Here is a 22,934-nt window from a genome sequence, read left to right as displayed (position 1 = left end):
TGCGAGGCAGGTTGAGCGACCGACCGACTTAATTGTTTTCTGCAACCGAACAAAGCGCTCCCTTTAAACTGGCTTAGGATTCTTTGCTTTGTAGGGGGAGTGGGGGAAGACTAAAAAGAGATGATTCGTGTCCCCCGCCTTGCCCACCCCACCATTAGTAGGCGGGCCTCAGCCTCTCTGCCCCCTACCCTCTGGAACTCCATCCCAGCCCCTCCGCCTCGCCCCCTTCCCTTCTTCAAGACCCGTCTTAAGACCTACCCCTTTGACTGTGCCTTTGGTCGCTCTCCTACCCCTCCCCGACCTCCACCCTTCCTGATTCCAACCACCAGCTCGGGTGCGGATCCCTGACTGTCCTGCGCATTTGGACGTCCCCCTGACGTGAAAGGCGCTGTGTGAACCAAACATCATTGGTTGTGGTTGTTGAATATTCACTCAGTACCTCACTGTCGATTGAACAACCAGGCCAGGAACTTTGCTCAAAGGGAAGTTGCGCTTAGCTCTACCAAGAGGGGCAAACACCCACCCATGTGCCCAGGGGAGGACTGGCTATATGGGAAATTGGGAAGGTCCATTTAAGCCCCGGCAAAGATTTTAAACGCACGGTTGTTTTCTGACAAGAATCAGTACCCTCAAGTACTCCTATTTTACCTCACAACCCCGAGCCAGTCCACCGCTACTTGCGCCACATCAACTCGCAACCCTCATGTTGAAATCCTACACATCAAATACACAGAGGAAGCTCCGTGTTCCCTTGGATAAGCAGTCATACACCATAGAACGATGGCTCAGACTCTGTGATTTACGTTTTCCGAGGATCAAGGAAAATTACCGCTTGTGCCATTAGCACTTGATCTCCGCTGCAGCATTCCCCACTTCGGAGATAGGGCTTAAAACAAAACAGTACAATGCTCAATTCTCTCCAGGGAAAGAATCTCAGGATCAATGTCAAGTTCGCCATCCAGCGAAAGATATGGGTTAGCCAACAAGTTTTAAAAACCACATGTGGGTGAAATTCCTTTTGCTGTTGCGTGGCTGATTTGGACCACGGGCGCTTTGCAATGAAACGAGCCACCATTTACATACATCAGTCCATTTGCTATGTTTAGCAGCGGGAGGGATCCTTAAATAAACCATCATACTACCCCGCCCCACGCCCCCTCCCCTTCCCCCAAAATAACTAAAAAGGCACCTTCAAAGCATACTGAGCAGCTAGAGACCTTGACTTTCCGTCAAGTGTAAGTCTTGTGTGAAGTTCATTCAAGTTGTTGGTTTAAAAACGCAGTTCATTTTGGAATAAACAGTGCTGGTCAGTCAAGAATGCTTGGTAGCTCTGTCCTTTGGGATCATTTTCCGCCAGCCATTATCTTGAGATACTGGAGTGCGTTGTGAGCTGCGTTGGCGTGAGCTGCGTCTCTGGTGGAGGCCGAGCCATGGCAGACGGTGCTCGGCTGAGTTGACAACTCCACTAAACATTGATACAGGCCACTCAAGCTCAGCTCCTCTGAAAGATAAAATAAGATGAGCCGATAAAATACTGCTGCGACGATGGACGAGCCAAGATAAATCACGTCATCTAAACTTACAATAATAATCATCATCCTTGCATTTGATACAGCGCCTTATCACATCGTTGAGACGTCTCAAAGCGCCTCACAGAATATTGGAAAATGAATTGACAGTGAAACGCAGGCAGCCAATTGCGCACAACAGTGTTCCAAAACAGGTGTGGATTGAGTGACAAAATGACTATTATTATTTTTGAAGGGATTATTACCCCCAGAAAATTCCTCACAAACAGTTTACTATTGCCTGAAGAAACCTCTCGTCACTCCATCCCCGTTACGGAACATGTAGCACCAAGCAAAGCCCACATATCGTTATCTGCCATGAAAATGATGGCACTCACTCACGCACACTGATCCTCTGGACATCCAAATACAGTTAAATACTTGTACGGAATACAATGAAGTACTTCTAAATACAATTATCACTAATCTTCCACATGGTTCAGCTGCTGGGTCTTTGTGGACAGTCTGGACATCATTACTGCAGCAGAAAGCAACACCCAGAGGACTTGCTTAAACAGTGAATTTAGCTGCTCAAGTACAAGGAAAACTGCCAAACAAATCCCATTCAAAATAGATTTCTCTTTTTTTTGAAAAACAGCTTGCTTACCGATGTCCAAATAACTGATGTCAAACTGCTGCTCTTCAGCCAAGTCCCTCAGCATTTGGCAGAAGTTTGAGTTGATGACACTGAGCGGATGGCTCTTGAGATGCAGAATCCTTTCTCCGGCCGAGTTTCGGAGCGAGTCCCATGTACAACACGTGTTCTTGCCCCTTGGGCCGTCTAGTTTGCTGCCTATCAACTGGAGGGAAGACGACATTTTGACATTTTAACAGGGAAAAAACAGTTTGTGGGACACTGCTGTGCGCAATTGCCTGCCACGTTTCGCCCACAAAATATAGTCAATCCACTTTATACAGTATATTCTGTGAAACGCTTGGAAGCATCTTGAAGACGTGATAAGGTGCTATATCAAATGCAAGGATTATTACTATAATAATGCTGTTGTTCGGATCTGGAATGCACTGCCTGACAGGGTGATGGAAGCAGATTCGATAACAACTTTCAAGAGAAAAGTGGCTAGATATTTGGGGAGGACAAATTTGCAAGGCTATGGGGAGAGTAGGGGACAGTTATTTCAAAGAGCCGCATGAGATGATAGGTCGAATGGCCTCCTTTTGTGCTGTATGATTCTATGATTATTAACACTGGCGACCTTCTCAACAAATCTGTCCAGCTCTTCTCAAGTTTCGTTCGGTTTTTGGCGACTTACGATGGAGAACTGGTCATCTTCGGGCTCGACTTCGTTCCCGTCCCTGTGATCCACTGGTACATCGTGGATCCTTGCCAACATCTTCGCTGCAGCGTTCCGTTTTGCCAGCTTCTTTGAAGTCCCGCTTCCTGCAATGGGCAAACCGGCAGGAAAAATGAAGTAGTAATTCATTCACACCCAAAAATTGTAAAAATCTAACACACACGATCAGATACCCCATTTGATATAGCTCCCTTTCATGTCTTTGAGACGTCTCAAAGCGCCTCATAGAATACACTGCAAAGGGTAGTGACTGTGTGTTTTGTGGGCAAACAAGCAAGGCATTGAAGGTTTTCCATTACTTTCAATAAACAAATAATCCACAACCCACTTACAGTTTTCTATTTCTCTATTTCCCAAATACCTCCTGCTCCCCGGCTCTTCCTGTCACTCTGCGCGCTGCATCACGGAGACTGACCAGAAGAGAGGCGTAGCCGAGAGGTAAAGCAGTAAAGACGGAAACGGCCGGACAAAACCAATCCGCCGGGCTAACAACAAATGTGCATTTATGTGCACCCCTCACGCACGCACGCCTCCTCACAGAGGGCTTGGTCTAAAGTGTGTTCTACTGTGTTCACTATTTATAAAGCAGCACAGCAGTGACAGATACGCATAGATTGCATTAATTGGGGAACGGCTGAAAGTCTGTCTGTACCTATCTCCAGGAATCTTTCTACTCTGCAAGTCATGGTGAACTCCTTCCTATGGGCAGGACCAGATTCCTGAGTCACTGTATACTCTGGCAGCCGCCATCCCTTCTGAACGACCAGCTCCTGGAGAGAAAGAGAACACACTAAGTGGAACACTCCTGATAGTGCCCGAGCATTTCACATAATAAGCTTTTTTTTTAAAATCAAAAAATTAAGTGTTAAGACCTTTTTTTTTTCCTGTACAAAATATAATGAAAATATTTAAAGATAGTTATTCACATACTTAACTCCATCTCCCATCTCCATCACACTGTTGTGCACCTACCCACCCAGAGCCACGGGGAGAGGGGAGTGGGGTAAGAGAATAAAAGAGTTTTTATCAAAATGTTTTACCTTCGCCAGACTCTATAAATAACAACTTCATGTAGGATAGCATCTCAGAGCGCTTAAATACCTGCAGTGCTCCTACAGGGTTACATTCGGCCTGCTGGGCAGAGTTTGAGCTTTTGGATTCAGTCGCAGAGATCCTGAAAAGAAACAATTTTTGATCATGAGGAATGCAGAATTGGAAAAGAAATTAAGGATTAGAATTTCCAGATCAAGACTCCTTCATTAAATCTGAAACGTGCTTCGTGGTCGATTGAACAGAACTTAAAAGTACCTTGGTGTACTGGGAAAGGAATGGTCAACAGTAGCATGATCTTGGCACGCTAATCTTTTACAGTCCCGCTGATCTGCTGTATGGAATTAAGACCCATGTGTCAAAAGATTAGCAGACAGGATATTTATAGGACATAATTGCCTATATCTTTTGCTGCTATGCACTGCAGAAAAAAAGTCTGGATTAACTCTGGCTCCAACAGTAGTCATTCCACTTGTCGCATTGAACGGCGATGAAACAACCCTAATTTTTCCACCAACAAGCAAAAACACATCAGGTGAAAGTCTCCCAAAATCCTATCGACTCCGAAGAGCATCGCATTTCAACTGTCGAGTCAAACATGGAGAAAAATGTTGGTGCGACGGCGGGGCAGAGGAAGCAACAATTTCTGACAAAAAAAAAGTTATTAAAAAGGAGCAAGGTCAGGATGTTTAACACTGGGTACAGATGTGACAGTAATTATATTGTAAGGCGTGCGACTTGGCAAGATTCATTTTAATCCGTCTGAAGATATTATGGCTCCTTGTGACGGGAGAAAGGGCTTGCACAGTGAGATTCCGATTCCCTCTTGTTCACAAATAGCTTCCTGACACTGGTCCAACCTGTTGATGGTTATGCCTCCAAATAACAACAACAACTTGCACTTATATAGCACCCTTCAAGATGGACAGCGTCGTCGAGCGCTTAAATACAAGGAAAGAAGCATTTTTTTAAATATAAATCAAAAAATGAAGAGTGTTAAGACCTTTTTTTTTTACCCGGTGCAAAATATAATGAAAATATTTCAAGGCAGTTATTCACATACTTAACTCCATCTCCCATAGGCTCCAACATGTTTCCTCCCTTTAATAATTTCAGGGCAGCTTCTGCAGCCTTATGCTTTGCTGCCTTTTTGCTTGGTCCTTGACCTGAGGCAAGAGAACGGAAATAGAACAAATCAGGCACTAAGACGAAGCAAGATTGGAACATATCCTCAGCAGGAGACAAGACTCCAGGTTTTTAAGGCCACACAATTTTACCCCGACTCTGAAGGTTACTGATGAGGGATTGACCGAATCCTTGAGAAAGATGTGAACAGTCCGCTCCCAGCTACCAAAATAATCATTCCTAACCCGTGCTTGATATCAATTGCGTCCTTTGTATCATTTTACACGGACGTTTTAACAGTGCATTTTGCATGCAAACTTGGCCAGTGATGTTACTGTGTGTCAGGACCTAACAGTATGGGGAGATAATAGTAATATATATAAATAATAATCCTTGCATTTGATATAAAGCCTTATCAGGTCTTCAAGACTGCTTAAAGTGCTTCATGGCATATGTTGTAAGGTGTAGTGACTGTAGTTTGTGGGCATTTTGTATATCTGACAAATATAATTGGCAAATCTGACAAAATGGTCAGGGTGGGGGGGGGGGGGGGAGAGAAAGGTTGCAATACTTGTCACAAGTAAAGTAAAAACAGAGCTGTGACGGCAAACCTGCAATAATACAAACTTTGGACTATATATCAGCTACACTTCAGAGATTCAGTCAATAACTGATAGAACGACTGTGCTGAGAACTTTTCTTTTGAAAGGGATTACCGCTCCAGAAGTAAATTATTTCTCCCAGAAAGGATGCAATCCAAAAAAATGAAGATTTTCTCCCTGAAATCAATGCTCGATTCTCTGGCGTCCACGAGTAGTGATCTGACTTGGGGTCTTTTTAATGACATACTTTGCACTTCACTTTGCACACTGACCTCACGACTATATTCTTCATACATAAATGCTGTACTGACTGGAATGACACACAGTAAATACAACTTCTAACTAAAATGAACACAAGCATTGAACGAATAATAATAATCCTTGCATTTGATATAACGCCTCATCATGTAGTCGAGACGTCTCAAAAGCACTTCACAGGATATACTGTAAAGTGTAGTGACTGTATATATTGTGGGCGAAACAAAGCAGAGAACTTGATACGCTTTCTGCATTTTTAAGAGTTCATTCCAAACTGAAGATGTACTCTGAAAAAAGTTGAAATGCAAACAGACCTGTGCAGTTTATGTCACCGACTGTCACTCGGAAAGTGAAGTTTGGTTGGTGTGCTTGGCCCTCGGCTTTCAGCAAGTCATACACCGGTGTCTTTCCAATCCTGGTTCCATACTCCTGCAGTAAACTAATGGGTGTCTTCCCAGGGTTTGAGGCCAGCATTTGCTCAATACTGATTTGGAAAGAATACAATTTTCTTACAGGATTTGATGGAGAATAAGCTGTGTCCGATCTTCTTTTTCACATTGTAAAGAATAATGTTCTTTGTAATATTATATAAAAAGAGAGACACGAGTACGCATAAAACCACGTGCACACACAGAGGCGCGTAATAGCAAAAACATTTTTCGGGCTTTTCCCGAAGAAAATCTGAGTGACAATTTGTGCACAGCAATGTCCCACAAACAGCAATAAAAGTCGGCGACCAATTTTATTTGGAGGCCACTATCGGCCAGGACACCAGGAAAAGAGAAGCTCCCTTCCCTTCTCTTTTCGAAGAGTGTCACGGGATCTTTCACATCCACCTGAACGTGTACAGAAGGGGAGCTCGGTTTAACGTCTCGTACGGCCATCTCTTTCCCAGTGCACCAAGGTGCATTTAAGTTCTGTTCAATAGACCAACTTGGGTATGTTTTACACTTAAATTTATGTGCTCTAGTCGTATTAACCACCGCGTAACCAGGGCACTCGGAGGCGAGCAGGCAGCTGGCTCTCCTTTTAGTACCGAAACCCCGGCAAGCTGTCCCCCTCTGGTCAAGAGGGGACAAAGAGAGAGGCGACAACTTGCAGTTGCGTAGCTCCCTTCAAGCGGGGTGTTGTCTCTGAGCTCTTGACATCGCTAGAGCCCGACGCCGGGCAGGGACGGTGGGGGGGGGGGGGGGGGGAGGTGACCGTAAGCACGGTGGACGAGGAAAGTCTTCGGTCGTGATCTGAAATAGGGGAAGTGGGGGGGGGGGGAGGGGGTGGCGGGGGGCAAGGCGGAGGCTGGGATTGAGGGAGAGAGTTCCAGACCCCTTCACGCCAGCCCTTCGCCGGCTCCCGATCACCGAACGGATCGACTTCGAGATCCCCTCACTCGCTCTCAAACCCCTTCGTGCCCTCGCGCCTCCCCACCGCTCCGACCCGCCTACCCGCCCCCCCCCTCCCCCACCACCTCCCGACTCCCCCGCCCGCTGCCTCCGCTCGTCCCCTCTGCTCCTCCGTCGGCCTTCAGCCACTGCGCCCCGAAACTCTGGAACTCTCTCTCCCTCGATGCCCTCCGCCTCGGCCCCCCCCTCTCCCTCCCCACCTTCAAGTCCCACCTAAAGACCTTCCTTGTTGATCGGGCTCCGGTCACTTCCCCCCTCCCCCCGGCTCGGGGTCAGACTCCGCCACCGTCAAGCTCTCCGGGAACGCTATCCCCACCTGAGGGGGGGTGGGGGGTGTGGAGGAGAGCGAGAGTGTGGGTGCATTGTGGGGGTGGGGTGGAGTGTGGGGGAAGGGCTTCGGGGTGGGGGGGAGGGAGTGGTGTGGTGGGAGTGGTTAAGCAAGGGGTGGGGGGAGGGGGTTCAGGTGGGATGGGTGGATGCGAGAAAGGGGGTTCGGAAGGGTGTGGGGTGGTGGAGGAGAGCCAGAGGGTGGGTGTATTGTGGGGGGGTGGTCGGGGGTTCAGGGGGGGGGGTGGATGGATTGGTCGGGGGGGTGTTCAGGGGAGGGTGGGGTTCAGGGGGAGGGGGGGTTCAGGGGGAGGGGGGTTCAGGGGGAGGGTGGGGGGGGGGGTTCAGGGGGAGGGTGGGGGTTCAGGGAGAGGGTGGGGGGGTTCAGGGGAGGGGGGGGGTTCAGGGGGAGGGTGGGGGGGGTTCAGGGGGAGGGTGGGGGTTCAGGGGAGGGTGGGGGGGGTTCAGGGGGAGGGTTCAGGGGGAGGGGGGGGGGGCGGGGGTCTCACCTGGGACAGCTGGGGTTCTTCTTGGCTGCAGCAGCGGCCCGATCCTCCGTCATCCCAGACGCCCCTACCAGCGGGCGGGGGGGGGGGAGAGAGGGAGGGAGGGAGAGAGAGAGAGGAGGTGGGGGCGCCCGGTCTTTCTCTCCTCCTCCTCCTCCTCCTGAGGTAAACGACTCCCTCACCTCACAACCGGCTCCGACATCGGCGCCGGTCGGTCGGTCGATCGGTCGGTCGACCCTCCCCCCCACCACCCGCCCCCTCCTTCCCTCACTGTCTCCCTCCCGAACCCTTACGCGACCGAAAGAAAAAGGCCGGAGAGGAGAGGGAAAAGGGTTGGGGAGGTTGGAGGGTGGCGGTGGGGGGGGAATAAAGAACAAACAAACAAAAAAAAATCCCCCCTTCACCCCCTCCCTGACGCCCCTCTCGCTCTCTCTGCCGCCTTCCCGCTCGCCAGGACGGCCGGACGGACAGCCCTTCACTTCCGGCGGAGCCACGCGCCCAACGGCCCAATCGGGGGGCGGGTCCTACAATGTCCCGCCTCCCCCGCGCACCCACCCACCTACCAGCCCTTCCAATCAGGAGAGGGGGGTTCTTCAATACCCCGCCCACCACTCACCAGTCTGCCCAATCAGGAGAGGGGGTTCTCCAATACCCCGCCCACCACCTACCGGCCCGCCCAATCAGGAGAGGGGGTTCTTCAATTCCCCGCCCACCACCTACCAGCCCGCCCAATCAGGAGAGGGAGGTTCTCCAATGCCCCGCCCATCACCTACCAGCCCGCCCAATCAGGAGAGGGCGGCTTCTCCGATGCCCCGCCCTCCTCCCCCAACCAGCCCAACTGGGTTGGGGGGGGTGGAGGCGGGTTCTTAATGCCGCCCAACCAGCCCAATACCGCCCGATTCGGCGGTTTCCCCGCCTCCTCCTCCGCGACTCGGCGTATTAACCGCTTCGTCACCAAGCTCCTCCGCCGCAGCTGCGCAGTAGACGACTGCGCACGCTGGTACCCAAGTCCATGTTCATTCCAATTGATGGGATGAGGATGAGGAGGAGGATGATGATGATGATAACAATAATAATCCCTGGCATTTGTCCCGGCGCCTTATCACGGTCTTCGAGACGTCTCAAAGCGCTCCGCGGGACATGTCAAGTCAAGTGTAGTGACTGCGTGTTCTGACCCGCCCGGGAATCGAACCCGGGTCCTCTCGCTTGCGAGGCAAGAGGGCTCTAACCACTGACCTACAGGACTCCATACGTCCAGTGTACGTCCCAAGGCGCTGGACAGTAGACCCGAGCCAGGGGAGGGAGGGGCATGGGCGTTGGGATCAGGTGGAATGGAGGGCAGGGCAAGGCTGGGGTGGGGGTAGGAGGGTGACCAAAGGCGCGGTCGAAGAGGAGGGTCTTGAGGCGGGCCTTGAAGGTGAGGGAGGGAGCGAGGCGGAAGGACTGTGGGACGGGGTGCCAGAGGGTGGGGGCGGAGAGGGTGAAGGCCTGACCGTCGATGGTGGTCATGGAGCGTTTCAACTTTTAATGAGTTAGTTCGAGACCCAAATGACAGTGGCTTCTCCGTAGCCAAACATCACAAACCATTGTTTTCATCGGACTTCGACTACAAACTGCGCAAAAGATTTTGACCAAACGACAACCACTCTTTATTTATCTGTGACATTTACAGCCCTCGTACAAAAGTAAATGGGGATATATGAAGGTTTTACAAAATAGCATTTTTTTTTACACAGGAAAAGCTGAGGTATATTCTTCGAATCGATGTATTTATTTTCCTTGCTGATGAAAAAATATCAAAACATTTTCTTGGGGGAAATTGGGACTCATTTAAGAATAAAATAGACATAGTGCAGAAAGGCCACGGTAATTATAATTTGTTTTACTTCACATTGTAATAGACCAGAACAGCCAAATTGGAAAAAAAAATTGCTATTCTGACTACTTTTCTTTCCCTTACTTTCTAAAAACATTGTAGTTTTTTAAATGAAACTTTTCCATTTTCTTCTTTTCAAGCCCAAAGGCGAAAATAGAAACTTTTTTTATACATATATATATATATAGTAAAATATTCCAAGAAATGGTCAGTTAAGACAGAGAAACAAATTAAAAAATTACCGTAACCCCAACATTAAAAAACACAAGTTCTGATGAAAGGTCATTCACCTGAAACATTAACTAATTTTCCTCTCTCCATAGATGCTGCCTGACCTGCTGAGTGTTTCCAGCGACTTCCGTTTCTATTAAAAAAAAGCACTTCAGGCAAAAATGAAGCGTAACACATTTGACATAATGGGATACAAATATATATATATATACACACATTATAATAATATCTATTGCATTTGATATAGCGCCTTATCACATCGAGACGTCTCAACGCGCTTCACAGACTATACTGTGAAGTGAAGTGACTGTATATTTGTGTGCGAAACCCGGCAGCCAATTGCGCACAGCAGCGTTCCCCCGCAAACAGTCGGGGATTGAAGCGCTCAAGTTATTTCCACAAATAAGGCACGTCGCCAACTCTTGCCTCAACTCCTCGTTTGACTCTCCCATAACATGGACAAACAGCGCAAGGAGTGGAGGGAGTGTTTTCAGACTCAAAAGGAAATACGGTATTCCCACTAAACTCACAAAATATGTCGATGCAACAGTTTAATAATAATAATAATAATAATCCTTGCAATTGATGAAGCGCCTTATCACATCTTCGAGACGTCTCAAAAGCGCTTCACAGGATATATAATACTGTAAAGTGAATTGATTGTATATTTTTGGGGTGACTTTCTATGAACGCTGCACAGTTTGGACAAGGATCATTTTCACGAAGTGTTTTGCACTTGTGTTTTCGAATTTGAGCCCTACACCATCAAAATGGTTAAACGAACGAATCCCTTTCCAACGCGCCACAAACTTTACTCTACTCGCGAGGTGTTTGGAAGTGTTCCACCTGCCCCCTTTCAAGATGGATAACATTTCCCTACCGCAACGTAAAGGGATTCAAATAATCAAGTAAAGCGCTCACCAAACTGTTATGATACCAGATGGACACCTAATAAGACTCCTTTGTATTACTGTTTAGTCCTATTTCGCTTTGAACACAGAGTTAGTTTGAGGCTTTACTCTCGGAATGGGCAGTCTTTTCCGAATCAGGTCGGTAGCACTTTTAATAATAATAATAATCCTTGCATTTGATACAGCGCCTTATCACGTTGTGGAGACGTTTCAAAGTGCTTCACAGGATGTATCGTAAAACAAACTAACTGTATATTTTGGGGACGAAAAGCAGCAGCCAATCGCGTGTGGATTGAGCGACTAAATTATTATATTATTTTTGGAGGGATTATTAGCCCCGGGAAAAGCGATCCGTCGATCGACTAACAACCGGGTTCCTACTTACAGCTGGTAAACACAGGCGTGTGCGTGTGTATGGAGTGTGTGTGTGTGTGTGGAGTGAGGAAATTTGCCTTAAGTTTCGCCCTGACCCGCCTGGGAATCGAACCCGGGTCCTCTCGCTTGCGAGGCGAGCGCTCCAAACAATCCACTTTCTCCTTAGCAGAAGAGAAAGCTTATTTCTTTGGGGAGTGTGTGTGAGGGGGAGTGGGGGGATGGGGGGCGGGAGAGAGGGGTTTAGCAGAAATGGCAGTTTTCTTTATATCAGGATGGAGAGAAACAATCAATTAGCCCGGGCTACCGTTCCCCCCACCACCCCCCCACCCCACGTAAAGTGGACGCCCAAAAATGGAGTGTAATATCTGAAAAGGGAAATTCAGTTAGAAATTGGGCGTCTTGTAAAACACAAGGAACTCCGGTGCGGTTCGTTACTGACCGCGAGCGGGTCAGTGGAGACCTCGTACGGGTTCCAAGATGAACGAGTTGCCGAGATCTCATCCCGTCTCTGTCATCCTGAATTTCCCCCTGGAATTTGATTGTGCAAAGGGACCCAATTCTGGTTATGTTCCTGATGGCAGCAAAGAATGGGTTGCCTTTGTGTCGTCAGCATCTTCCTCAACGTATATATATATATATGTGTGTGTGTGTAAAAAAAATCACATTCGATTGGCTTCTCCTGACCCAATTTCTCTCTGGGAGTTGAGGGCAATTTCCTCCGCAATTCCCAGTCGACGCTGGCCACAAAGTCTAGTCTTTAACCTTCTGGGCATTCTGCGTTGGATCTGCAAATGATAAAAATCAGATTAGAAGGAGCACCAACCCTTGCGTTTTCGACGCGAGAGCCTTATCGGGTCTTCGCGACGTCTCAAAGCGCTTCACGGGAGGGACTGTGAAGCGAATTGACCGCATCGGTCGTTGGCGGAATACACATTAAACTCCCCCACGGCATTTCGAATCGGGGAAAGGTTCCGTCCGGCTTTTCGTGGGCGAAACGCGGCAGCCGATCGCGCCAACGGTCGGGGGTTTGGTGACCCAAGCTCTTGCGCACGCTCGGCTTCAATACCGGGTTACATCAGCGCGATCGGATGGTTCACAGACTTCGGTTAAGAGATGAAACAGAGCCACGTTTCTTACTCGCCGGCTCCGTCTCACGAACAGCGTCCGCCCTCTCGTTTTCCTCCGTCTGCCTTAGCCACCGGGTTGCCCTGTGCGCGGCCATTTGCTCCAGGTTTCTCATGACCGTGACCGATCCCTTCTGCTCTTGGTTCAGTTCGGCGTTCCTGCAATCAGCCAACGGCACAATCGTCGCCTTTGGCGCAGCCGCTCGTGTAAAACGCCCCTTCACTTCGCTTGAGTTGTTCTGGGAAAGCTCCGCGGGTTCGATTCGTAGCTGGAACCCACCCCCACCCCACCCCCGCCCCCCCACCCCAATTTGCCACGGGAGGGGTCAACGGAGTTGGGGGGGGGGTGGGGAAAAGCAACCGAACGTGCCCCCCCCCACAAAAAACGCTTGGTCTTACCCGGTACGTACCTGTCAGGCGCGACACCGGTGTGACTCACGGAACGTCGGACCTGGAGTGTTAAAACGAGGAAGAAAACTGAAGAACGTACACATCTCGCGGCTCACGGGTCAAACTCTCGATGCGATAGTAATAATAACGCTAATAATAATAATCCTCGCAATGGACACAGCCGCCTTACCACGCCTTCGAGACGTCTCAGAAAGCGCTTCGCAGGACCCACCGCGAAGTGTAGCGACTTGTGGATTTTGTGGGGCGAAAGGCGGCGGCCAACTGCGCACAGCGGAGTCCTCCCAGAAAACAGCCGCGGATTGAAGTGACCAAATTATTATTATTATTATTTTTTTTTGAAGGGATTATTAACCCCCTGGAAAGCGATCCACCAATCGACTAACAACCGGGTTCCCGGGCACACTGCTGGGTAAACAGAGGCACGCGTGTGTGTGTGTGTGTGTGTGCGCGTGTGCGTGTGGAGTAAGGAAACTTGCCCAAGGTTTCGCCCTGACCCGACCTGACCGTGCCCGTCCCACCCCCCGGGAATCGAACCCGGGTCCCTCTCGCTCTAACCACTGAGCCACAGGCCTCAATAATAGGTGGTGGAGGATAGACGTGATAGGAAATTCACCAACCCTGCGAAGCGGCGTGGAGGTAACATGGACAACCGTGGATTCCGGGGGTGTGAGAAGCTCTGGGGCGATCTTGACACTTGCTATCTTCATACAGTCCTCCAGGGTGTTTATGAAGGTATTGCACGTGGCTTTAAGCAACGAGGACGCTTCGTTCATTTTCTGCAAGCGAAGACCTACGGCTTAGTTTGGATCTTTTTAAACCAAAAAAGAAACTCGGCGTTTGCGTTCCGCGGAGAAAACGTTCACCGTTAAAATCCTCCCGAACTTCTCCCCCCGCGGCGCACAGATGACCCGCTCGGAGGGTTAATGACCCTCGCGTTTGATTCGGCGCCTCATCGCGTCTTCGAGACGTCTCAAAGCGCTTCACGGGACACACTGTAAGGCGTATAGAGAGAGGGTAGATGCCGTGAGACTGTTTCTCTTGGTTGGAGAATCTAAAACGAGGGGGTCGTCGTCTCAAGATTAAGGCTCAGCCTTTTCGAACTGAGTTGAGGAAACATTTCTTGACTCAGAGGGTAGTGAATTTGTGGAATTCTCTACCCCAGAAGGCTGCGGATGCTCAGTCAGTCCTTGAACATATTCCAGACTGAGGTTGATAGATTTCTGAAGGGTAGAGGGATTAAGGGATATGGGGAGAGGGCGGGTAAATGGAAATAGGTTAGAAGATCAGCCATGATCTTATTAAATGGCGGGGCACAGGCTCGAGGGGCCGAATGGCCTCCTCCTGCTCCTACGTCTTATGGTCTTATGGTGTAGTGGCTGTGTGTTTTGCGGGGGAAGCGCGGAAGGCAATTGCGCACAGCAGCGTCCCACAAACAGTCGTGGATTGAGTGAGCAAATTATTATTTTTTTTTAATAACCTTGCGTTGGCGGTATTATTACCCCCAGAGAAGCGATCCGCCGATCAACTAACAACCGGGTTCCTACACACTGCTGAGTAAACAAGAGGCGTGTGGAGTAAGGAAACTTGCCCAACGTTTCGCCCCGACCTGACCCGACCCGACCCGACCCGCCCGGGAATCGAACCCGGGTCCTCCCTCGCTTGCGGGGTGCGAGGGCTCTGACCACTGAGCTGAACTCAAAGGTGCGTGGCCACCGAAGCAATGAGGTTTACGCTACCTCAACGTCGGGAGTGGAACCACACTCCATGGGGTGTGCGGACTCCTGGATCTTATGTACCTGCTGCATCAGCAAGTCACAATACAGCCGCAGCTCAGACATTTTGGATTTCAAGCAATCGTCGTTCTCGCTGATATCTGCAGATTTCAGAATGACGGACGAACACAGAGGTCAAGATATACAACAACAACAACAACAAGATTCCATTCACAGAGCGCCTTTCACGTCGGGAGGACGTCCCAAAGGCGCTGTGACGATGTATATAACGATAGCGATAGCAGTAATGCTCCTCGCGTTTGATCCGGCGCCTCATCGCGTCTTCCGAGACGTCTCAAAGGCGCTTCGCGGGATTTTGTGGGCGAAACGCGGCAGCCGGTTGAGCCCAGCGGCGTCCCCCGCAAACAAGTCGCGGATTGAGTGACCGCATTATCGTTATTTATTCATCTTTTTGAAGGGATTATTACCCCCTGGAAAAGCGATCTGCCGATCGACTAACAACTTACTTGCTGGGTAAATAAACAGAGGCGTGTGCGTGCGCGTGTGCGTGGGCGCGTGTGCGTGGGCGCGCGTGTGTGTGTGTGTGTGTGTGGAGTAAGGAAACTTGCCCAATGTTTCGCTCCTGCCCGGGAATCGAACCCGGGTCCTCTCGCTCGCGAGGCGAGAGGGCTCTAACCGCTGAGCCACAGGGACCCCTCAGGCGTTTAAGGCCCTACAGAAAAGGAAAACGTCTCATCCAAAGGACTGCACCTGCACTGTATCTCATTCGCTCCCAGCACCGCAAGGTATCAGCCAACGCCATGAGTTCAAAGTCCCGTCCGAACGCAAATATTAATAGGGCTGACGTTTAAGAAAGAAAAATACAAAAGGGCTACAGGAGAAAGGGAGAGGAAGTGGAACTGGACAAAGAGCTCTTGGAAAGGCGATCGGCAAATGGTTTTCCTTCTGTGCTGTACAACTAAATCACATTTGCTGATTAAAAGGTGCATCGGTGCACAGTACTGGTTCTCAACGGTATCAGTGCGACTTTACTGGTTACACTCCAGCAGTTACCCCCGACGCACACTCTGGGCTCACCCCCACACACACAAGGCTTGGCTCTTGCCAACCTGCGCCTAATACTCTCCGGAATTAGGTAAGCGGTGGGGGGATGGTGGGGGAGGGGGGGTCGTCCCTCCAGAGAGAGAGAGAGAGAGAGAGTGCGGGGGGGACGCTGCTGTGCTCCAGTTATAGTTTACTGGGGATCACGTCCATTATGGTTCGGCTCAGCTCTATTCAGTCCCAAAACCGTCCTATTTACACCCAATACTCCATCCTATTTGCACTGGAAAGAAATTACGATGTGATATTTCAGTCGCAGGTCGGGATACCTGAGACGTTAGCTTTGACTCTGTTGGTATCTCCTTCCTCCTGGGTCAGAAGCTTGTGGGTTCCAGCCCTACTATGTTCATGGTACTCATAGTACGGACCTGTAGCTCGGTGGTTAGAGCCCTCTCGCCTCGCAAGCGAGAGGACCTGGGTTCGATTCCCGGGTCAGGGTGAAATGTTGGGCAAGTTTCCTTACTCCACACACACGCACGCACACGCACACGCACACACACGCCACACGCGCGTGCGCGCCTCTGGTTACCCGGCAGTAAGTAGGCACCCGGTTGTTAGTCGATTGGCTTTTTCTGGGGGTAATAATCCCTTCAAAATAAATAAGCAATAATAATAATTGGGTCCCTCGATCCACGGCTGTTTGTGGGGGGAACGCTGCTGTGCGCAATTGGTTGCCGCGTTTCGCCCACAAAACACTGCAGTCAATTCGCTTTGCGGTATAACCGGCGAAGCGCTTCGAGACGTGATAAGGTGTGTCAAATGCAAGGGCTATTAATATTACTGTTATTATTATTACTATTCTAAAATGAGGATTTGCCCCGTAACACCGTTAGTTACCTCCGCAACGTCTACCTCCGCGCGCTCACTGCGGCGCAAAACGAGCCGCCTCTGCCGACGCTTGCGACCGGCAACTTCGGGAGATGAAAGCAGGGAGGACTTATTACCTCTCTCCTTTTTGGTCCTGACGTCTGCCAGGCAGGCCTTGGCGCTGCCCAGCGCCACCAACCACTTCTGCCTCTCCGCAGCGTTGACAGCCTTCAGGTAGAAATACTGCTCCCCCGGGATAACCAGGTCGATCCGGGTGTTGTCCGCCATGTGGACTAACGTCGGAGCACAAATGGTTAGTATCGCAGGACAAAGCGAGAGCGAGAGAGAGCGCGACAGAGAGAGAGAGGCTTCGCAAACGCTTTAGAGGCTAAGCCATAGCGGGTCCGACAACAACAACTTGCATTGACGCAGCGCCCTTCATGCCGGGCGGCGTCTCGGAGCGCTTAACGGCGGCAGAGCGCGATTGCCGAGCCAGGGGGGGGGAGACGGGGAGGTGACCGTAGGCACGGTAGGTCGAAGAGAAAGCGACCTGAAAATGGGGAGAAGGGAGGGGGGGGGGGGGGGCGCAGGGAATTGAGGGAGAGAGTCCCACAGGTTTGGGGGGGGGGGCGTAGCGGCTGAAAGCGCGGGCGCCGATGGCGGGGCGGAGGGCACGGGAAGGGACAAGGAAGTGTGTGTGGCGCGGAGTGGGGTGGGGTTGGGGGGGGTGAACGTCTGCCGCGTTTCGCCCACGAAATACACGGTCGATTCACTTTACAGGGTCTCCTGCGGAAGCGCTTCGAGACGTCTCGGAGACGCGATAAGGCGCCGGGTCAAAGGCAAGGACTATTAGTAATGTTATTATTAATATTATCCGGGAACACAAGGCTTTCCAGAGCGCGACAACTCGTCCAAGCGCTCGGCCACGCAATGCCTCGCAACGTCCCATCCCACAGAGACGAGCGGTCATTAATTTCGTCGCCTCTTAGGACGAGGAAGATCCCGGCTTTCTCTTTCAAGAGGGGGCGTGTGGGAAGGTTTTCCCACCTTCCCACAGGTGGTAGGGAGGGCAGGGGCAGGGAGGGCAGGGGAGGGAGGGCAGGGGCAGGGAGGGCAGGGGCAGGGAGGGCAGGGGTAGGGAGGGCAGGGGTAGGGAGGGCAGGGCAGGGAGGGCAGGGGCAGGGAGGGCAGGGGCAGGGAGGGCAGGGGTAGGGAGGGCAGGGGCTAGGGAGGGCAGGGCAGGGAGGGCAGGGGCAGGGAGGGCAGGGGTAGGGAGGGCGGGGGGTAGGGAGGGCGGGAGGGCAGGGAGGGCAGGGGTAGGGAGGGCAGGGGTAGGGAGGGCAGGGGTAGGGAGGGCAGGGGTGGGAGGGCAGGGGTAGGGAGGGCAGGGGTAGGGAGGGCAGGGGTGGGAGGGCAGGGTAGGGAGGGCAGGGGCAGGGAGGGGCAGGGCAGGGAGGGCGGCAGGGAGATGGCCAAAGGCACGTGAATTATCTGAAGAAAAAGCCTTTGGGATGATAATATTAATAATAATAATAACATTAATATGAATAATAATCCTCGCATTCGATGTCACGTCGTCGAGGCGTCGCACAGCGCTTCATGGGGTGCGCTGTGAAGTGTATTTTGTGGGCGGAACGCGGCAGCCAATTTGCGCACAGCATTGCCCAAAGTTTCGCCCCGTCCTGACCCCCCCCCCCCCCACCCCACCGCCCCCCCACCCGGGAATCGAACCTGACCTCCGAGCCGCGGGGACTCCCAACAGCCGCTCTCTCTCTCTCTCTCTCTCTCTCGCGCTCTCTCTCCCGCGCAAGTTCGTCCGCCCCTTCCGGGTCACCCGCACCTTTTATCTCGCACACGGCCATCTTGATGCTCCCTTTGCTCCCTTTGCCGACGTCCTCTTGCGAGTCGTAGTACGAGAAGATGGTGCCGTGGAGCACGAAGTACCGGGGCTGCCAACCTGCCAACGGGAAAGGGGGCACAGCCCGGGTTAAAATGCCACCACCACAACAACGACAACAACGACAGCAGAGCGTGTGTGTATGTGTATATGTATGTAGATATATAGTGCCCGTTACGCTGGGCAGTGCCCGGGAGCGATTAACAGTGGCGGAGCCCGACACTGAGCTGTTGTTGTTGTTGGGGTGGTGGGTGGGGGGGGGGGAGGGGGAGGAAGGTGACCGCGGTCGAAGAGGAAGGTCAAGAAGAGGGAAGGAAGAGGTGAGGCGGAGGGATTGACGAGAGAGAGAGAGAGAGAGAGAGAGAGAGAGATGGAGAGAGAGCTCCAAAGCTTCGGGGCAGAGAGCGCGGCCGCCGAGGGCGAGGGGCGCGGAGAGGGGCGCGGGGGGCGATCCGGAGACCCGGAGGCGCCGCTCGTTCGCCGGGAACCTCCGGCCGGGAAGAAAAGTCTGGAGAGTCATGTCGTGCTGTTTGCTCGGGTACGAGGATGTCGCCCGCGTCCGGGGCGAAGCGTCGCTGGGATCCCGTCGCCGGACCTGGTGCGAAAGAAAACAGCGGCGGGAACGTCCGGGGAAACCGGAGTCCGCCTCTCTGGAGTCCGCGCACACGCACGTCCGCGCGCACACGCGCACACGCCTGTTTACCAGCAGTCAGTAGGTCGATCGGTCGATCGGCGGATGGCTTTTCCGGGGGTAATAATCCCTTCCCCACCCAAAAAAAATAATAATAATGATCAATTTCACCGCTGTTTGCGGGGGTGGGTGGGGGCGGGGGAACGTCGCACAGTCACTACACTTTACAGCGTGTCCCGCGGAGCGCTTTGAGACGTCCGGAAGACGCGATGGGGCGCCGGGTCGGAGACGAGGATCGTTATGAGGAAGAAGAGGAGGAGGAACCCGGGAGAGGGGTTGGGATTCAATCCACTGACTCTCACCACTCAAGTAGTTGGTCCATTTGTGCAGCACTCCCTCCATCGACTCGGTCTGTCTGTCTGTCTGTCTGTCTCTCTCGGCCGTCTGTCTCTCTGTGTGTGTCTGTGTCTCTGTGTGTGTCTGTGTCTCTGTGTGTGTGTCTGTCTCTCTGTGTGTCTGTGTCTCTGTGTGTGCCTCTCTCTCTGTCTGTGTCTCTGTGTGTGTCTGTGTCTCTGTGTGTGTGTCTGTCTCTCTGTGTGTGTCTGTGTCTCTGTGTGTGTCTGTGTCTCTGTGTGTCTGTGTCTCTGTGTGTGTGTCTGTCTCTCTGTGTGTCTGTGTCTCTGTGTGTGCCTCTCTCTCTGTCTGTGTCTCTGTGTGTGTCTGTCTCTCTCTCTCTCTGTGTCTCTGTATGTGTCTGTCTGTGTGTCTGTGTCTATTTCTCTGTGTCTGTGTGTGTGTGTGTCTGTGTCTCTGTGTGTGTGTCTATCTCTCTGTGTGTCTGTGTCTCTGTGTGTGTGTCTGTGTCTCTGTGTGTGCCTCTCTCTCTGTCTGTGTCACTGTGGGTCTGTCTCTCTCTGTGTCACTGTGTGTCTGTGTCTCTCTCTGTGTCACTGTGTGTCTGTGTCTCTCTCTGTGTCACTGTGTGTCTGTGTCTCTCTCTTTGTGTCACTGTGTGTCTGTGTCTCTCTGTGTGTGTCTCTCTGTGTGTCTGTGTCACTGTGTGTCTGTGTCACTGTGTCCCTCTCTGTGTCTCTCTCTCTCTCTCTTGTGTCACTGTGCGTCTGTGTTTCTCTCTGTGTCTGTGTCTGTGTCACTGTGTCCCTGTGTCTCTCTGTGTCTCTCTCTCTCACTGTGTCACTGTGTGTCTGTGTCTCTCTCTCTCTCTCTGTCACTGTGTGTCTGTGTCTCTCTGTGTCTGTGTCTCTCTGTGTCTCTCTCTCTCTGTCACTGTGTGTCTGTGTCTCTCTCTGTGTCACTGTGTGTCTGTGTCTCTCTGTGTCTGTGTCTCTCTCTGTGTCACTGTGTGTCTGTGTCTCTCTCTGTGTCTCTCTCTCTCTCTCTGTGTCACTGTGTGTCTGTGTCTCTCTCTCTGTGTCGCTGTGTGTCTGTGTCTCTCTCTCTCTCTCTGTGTCACTGTGTGTCTGTGTCTCTCTCTCTCTCTCTGTGTCACTGTGTCTCTCTCTCTGTGTCACTATGTGTCTCTCTCTCTCTCTGTGTCACTGTGTGTCTGTGTCTCTCTCTCTCTCTCTGTGTCACTGTGTCTCTCTGTGTCTCTCTCTGTGTGTCTCTCTCTCTGTGTCACTGTGTCTCTCTCTGTGTCTCTCTCCCTGTGTCTGTGTCTCTCTCTGTGTCTCTCTCTCTGTGTCACTGTGTATCTCTCTGTGTCTCTCTCTCTGTGTCACTGTGTCTCTCTGTGTCTCTCTCTCTGTGTCACTGTGTCTCTCTGTGTCTCTCTCTGTGTCTCTCTCTCTGTGTCACTGTGTCTCTCTCTGTGTCTCTCTCTCTGTGTCACTGTGTCTCTCTGTGTCTCTCTCTCTGTGTCACTGTGTCTCTCTGTGTCTCTCTCTGTGTCTCTCTCTCTGTGTCACTGTGTCTCTCTCTCTGTGTCACTGTGTCTCTCTCTATGTCTCTCTCTCTGTGTCACTGTGTGTCTCTCTCTCTCTGTGTCTCTCTCTCTGTGTCACTGTGTCTCTCTCTCTGTGTCTCTCTCTCTGTGTCACTGTGTCTCTCTCTCTGTGTCACTGTGTGTCTCTCTCTCTCTGTGTCTCTCTCTCTGTGTCACTGTGTCTCTCTCTGTGTCACTGTGTGTCTCTCTCTGTGTCTCTCTCTCTCTCTGTGTCTCTCTCTCTGTGTCACTGTGTCTCTCTCTCTCTCTGTGTCTCTCTCTCTGTGTCACTGTGTCTCTCTCTCTCTGTGTCTCTCTCTCTGTGTCACTGTGTCTCTCTCTGTGTCACTGTGTGTCTCTCTCTGTGTCTCTCTCCTCTGTGTCTCTCTCTCTGTGTCACTGTGTTCTTCTCTCTCTCTGTGTCTTTTTCTCTGTGTCTCTCTCTTCTGTGTCTCTCTGTGTTCTCTTCTGTGTCTCTCTCTCTGTGTCACTGTGTGTCTCTCTCTGTGTCTCTCTCTCTCTCTGTGTCTCTCTCTCTGTGTCACTGTGTGTCTCTCTCTGTGTCTCTCTCTCTCTCTGTGTCTCTCTCTCTGTGTCACTGTGTCTGTGTCTCTCTCTGTGTCTCTCTCTCTGTGTCACTGTGTGTCTCTCTCTGTGTGTCTCTCTCTCTCTGTGTCTCTCTCTCTGTGTCTGGGGCTAATGATCAGGAGCGGCGGCTGAGGTTGAACCCTAAGGCTCGGACTGACCGACACTCGGGCTCAGCCAATCAGCGGCCGCCGCCCCGCCCCTTGACCAATGGAAACGCGCGGTCCGCCTCCCCCTTGTGACGTCACGCCCCGCCCTCCCGCCGAACCAACCAATCGGCGCCGCTGCAGCGGGTTAGCTGGCGCTCTGCTCGGCTGCTATTGGACGAGCCCGTGAGCTCCGCCCCGCCCCCCCCGGGAGGTGGCCAATCAGCTCAGGGCAATGGATACAGTGAATGTTACCGTTGCAGCCAATGGGGGAGGAGTCTGGAGTGAGTGTGTCAGTGAGTGATAGTGAGAGATAGTGAGTGTGTCAGTGAGTGTGTCAGTGAGAGATAGTGAGTGTGTCAGTGAGTGATAGTGAGAGATAGTGAGTGTGTCAGTGAGTGATAGTGAGTGTGTCAGTGAGAGATAGTGACACTGTCAGTGAGTGTGTCAGTGAGGGATGGTGAGTGTGTCAGTGAGTGTGTCAGTGAGTGTGCCAGTGAGTGTGTCAGTGAGTGTGTCAGTGAGTGTGCCAGTGAGTGTGTCAGTGAGTGTGTCAGTGAGGGATGGTGAGTGTGTCAGTGAGTGTGTCAGTGAGTGTGTCAGTGAGTGTGTCAGTGAGTGTCGGTGAGTGTGTCAGTGAGTGTCAGTGAGTGTGTCAGTGAGTGTGCCAGTGAGGGATGGTGAGTGTGTCAGTGAGTGTGTCAGTGAGGGGTGGTGAGTGTGTCAGTGAGTGTGTCAGTGAGTGTGCCAGTGAGGGATGGTGAGTGTGTCAGTGAGTGTCAGTGAGTGTGTCAGTGAGTGTGTCAGTGAGTGTGTTGGTGAGTGTGTCAGTGAGTGTGTTGGTGAGTGTGTCAGTGAGTGTGTTGGTGAGTGTGTCAGTGAGTGTGTCAGTGAGTGTGTCAGTGTGTCAGTGAGGGGTGGTGAGTGTGTCAGTGAGTGTGCCAGTGAGTGTGTCAGTGAGTGGGTCAGTGAGAGTGTCAGTGTGTCAGTGAGTGTGTCAGTGAGTGTGTGT

General features: G+C 51.6%; 2 protein-coding genes across 4 annotated transcripts; both read right to left on the bottom strand.

Annotated features, from left to right (window-relative positions):
- Positions 1-375: 375 nt before the first annotated feature.
- Positions 376-8,219, bottom strand: tarbp2 (TAR (HIV) RNA binding protein 2). Its single transcript, XM_042344246.1, has 8 exons — positions 8,153-8,219; positions 6,231-6,400; positions 4,995-5,097; positions 3,983-4,055; positions 3,534-3,651; positions 2,840-2,967; positions 2,176-2,368; positions 376-1,501 (listed from the first exon to the last, which is right to left on the bottom strand). Exons 1-8 carry the CDS (start codon positions 8,203-8,205, stop codon positions 1,344-1,346), a joined length of 996 nt encoding a protein of 331 aa, XP_042200180.1. The 5' UTR covers positions 8,206-8,219; the 3' UTR covers positions 376-1,343.
- A 3,720-nt stretch (positions 8,220-11,939) lies between these two features.
- LOC103173925 (pleckstrin homology domain-containing family A member 3-like) lies at positions 11,940-19,691 on the bottom strand. 3 transcript variants are annotated; one of them, XM_042344313.1, is made up of 8 exons: positions 19,609-19,691; positions 18,559-18,675; positions 16,856-17,011; positions 14,814-14,950; positions 13,695-13,853; positions 13,077-13,117; positions 12,680-12,825; positions 11,940-12,327 (listed from the first exon to the last, which is right to left on the bottom strand). In XM_042344313.1, exons 1-8 carry the CDS (start codon positions 19,646-19,648, stop codon positions 12,293-12,295), a joined length of 831 nt encoding a protein of 276 aa, XP_042200247.1. In that variant the 5' UTR covers positions 19,649-19,691; the 3' UTR covers positions 11,940-12,292. The 3 variants fall into 3 exon arrangements, with proteins under 3 accessions (XP_042200247.1, XP_042200248.1, XP_042200249.1); XM_042344314.1 differs by having other exon boundaries at positions 14,874-14,950; XM_042344315.1 differs by lacking the exon at positions 16,856-17,011.
- Positions 19,692-22,934: the final 3,243 nt, after the last annotated feature.

This window comes from Callorhinchus milii, unplaced genomic scaffold (genome assembly GCF_018977255.1).
Source record: "Callorhinchus milii isolate IMCB2004 unplaced genomic scaffold, IMCB_Cmil_1.0 Scaffold27, whole genome shotgun sequence".
Taxonomy (NCBI): domain Eukaryota; kingdom Metazoa; phylum Chordata; class Chondrichthyes; order Chimaeriformes; family Callorhinchidae; genus Callorhinchus; species Callorhinchus milii.
The sequence above is the reverse complement of the archived record's forward strand: the minus strand, read 5'-3'. Positions and strand labels throughout refer to the sequence as shown.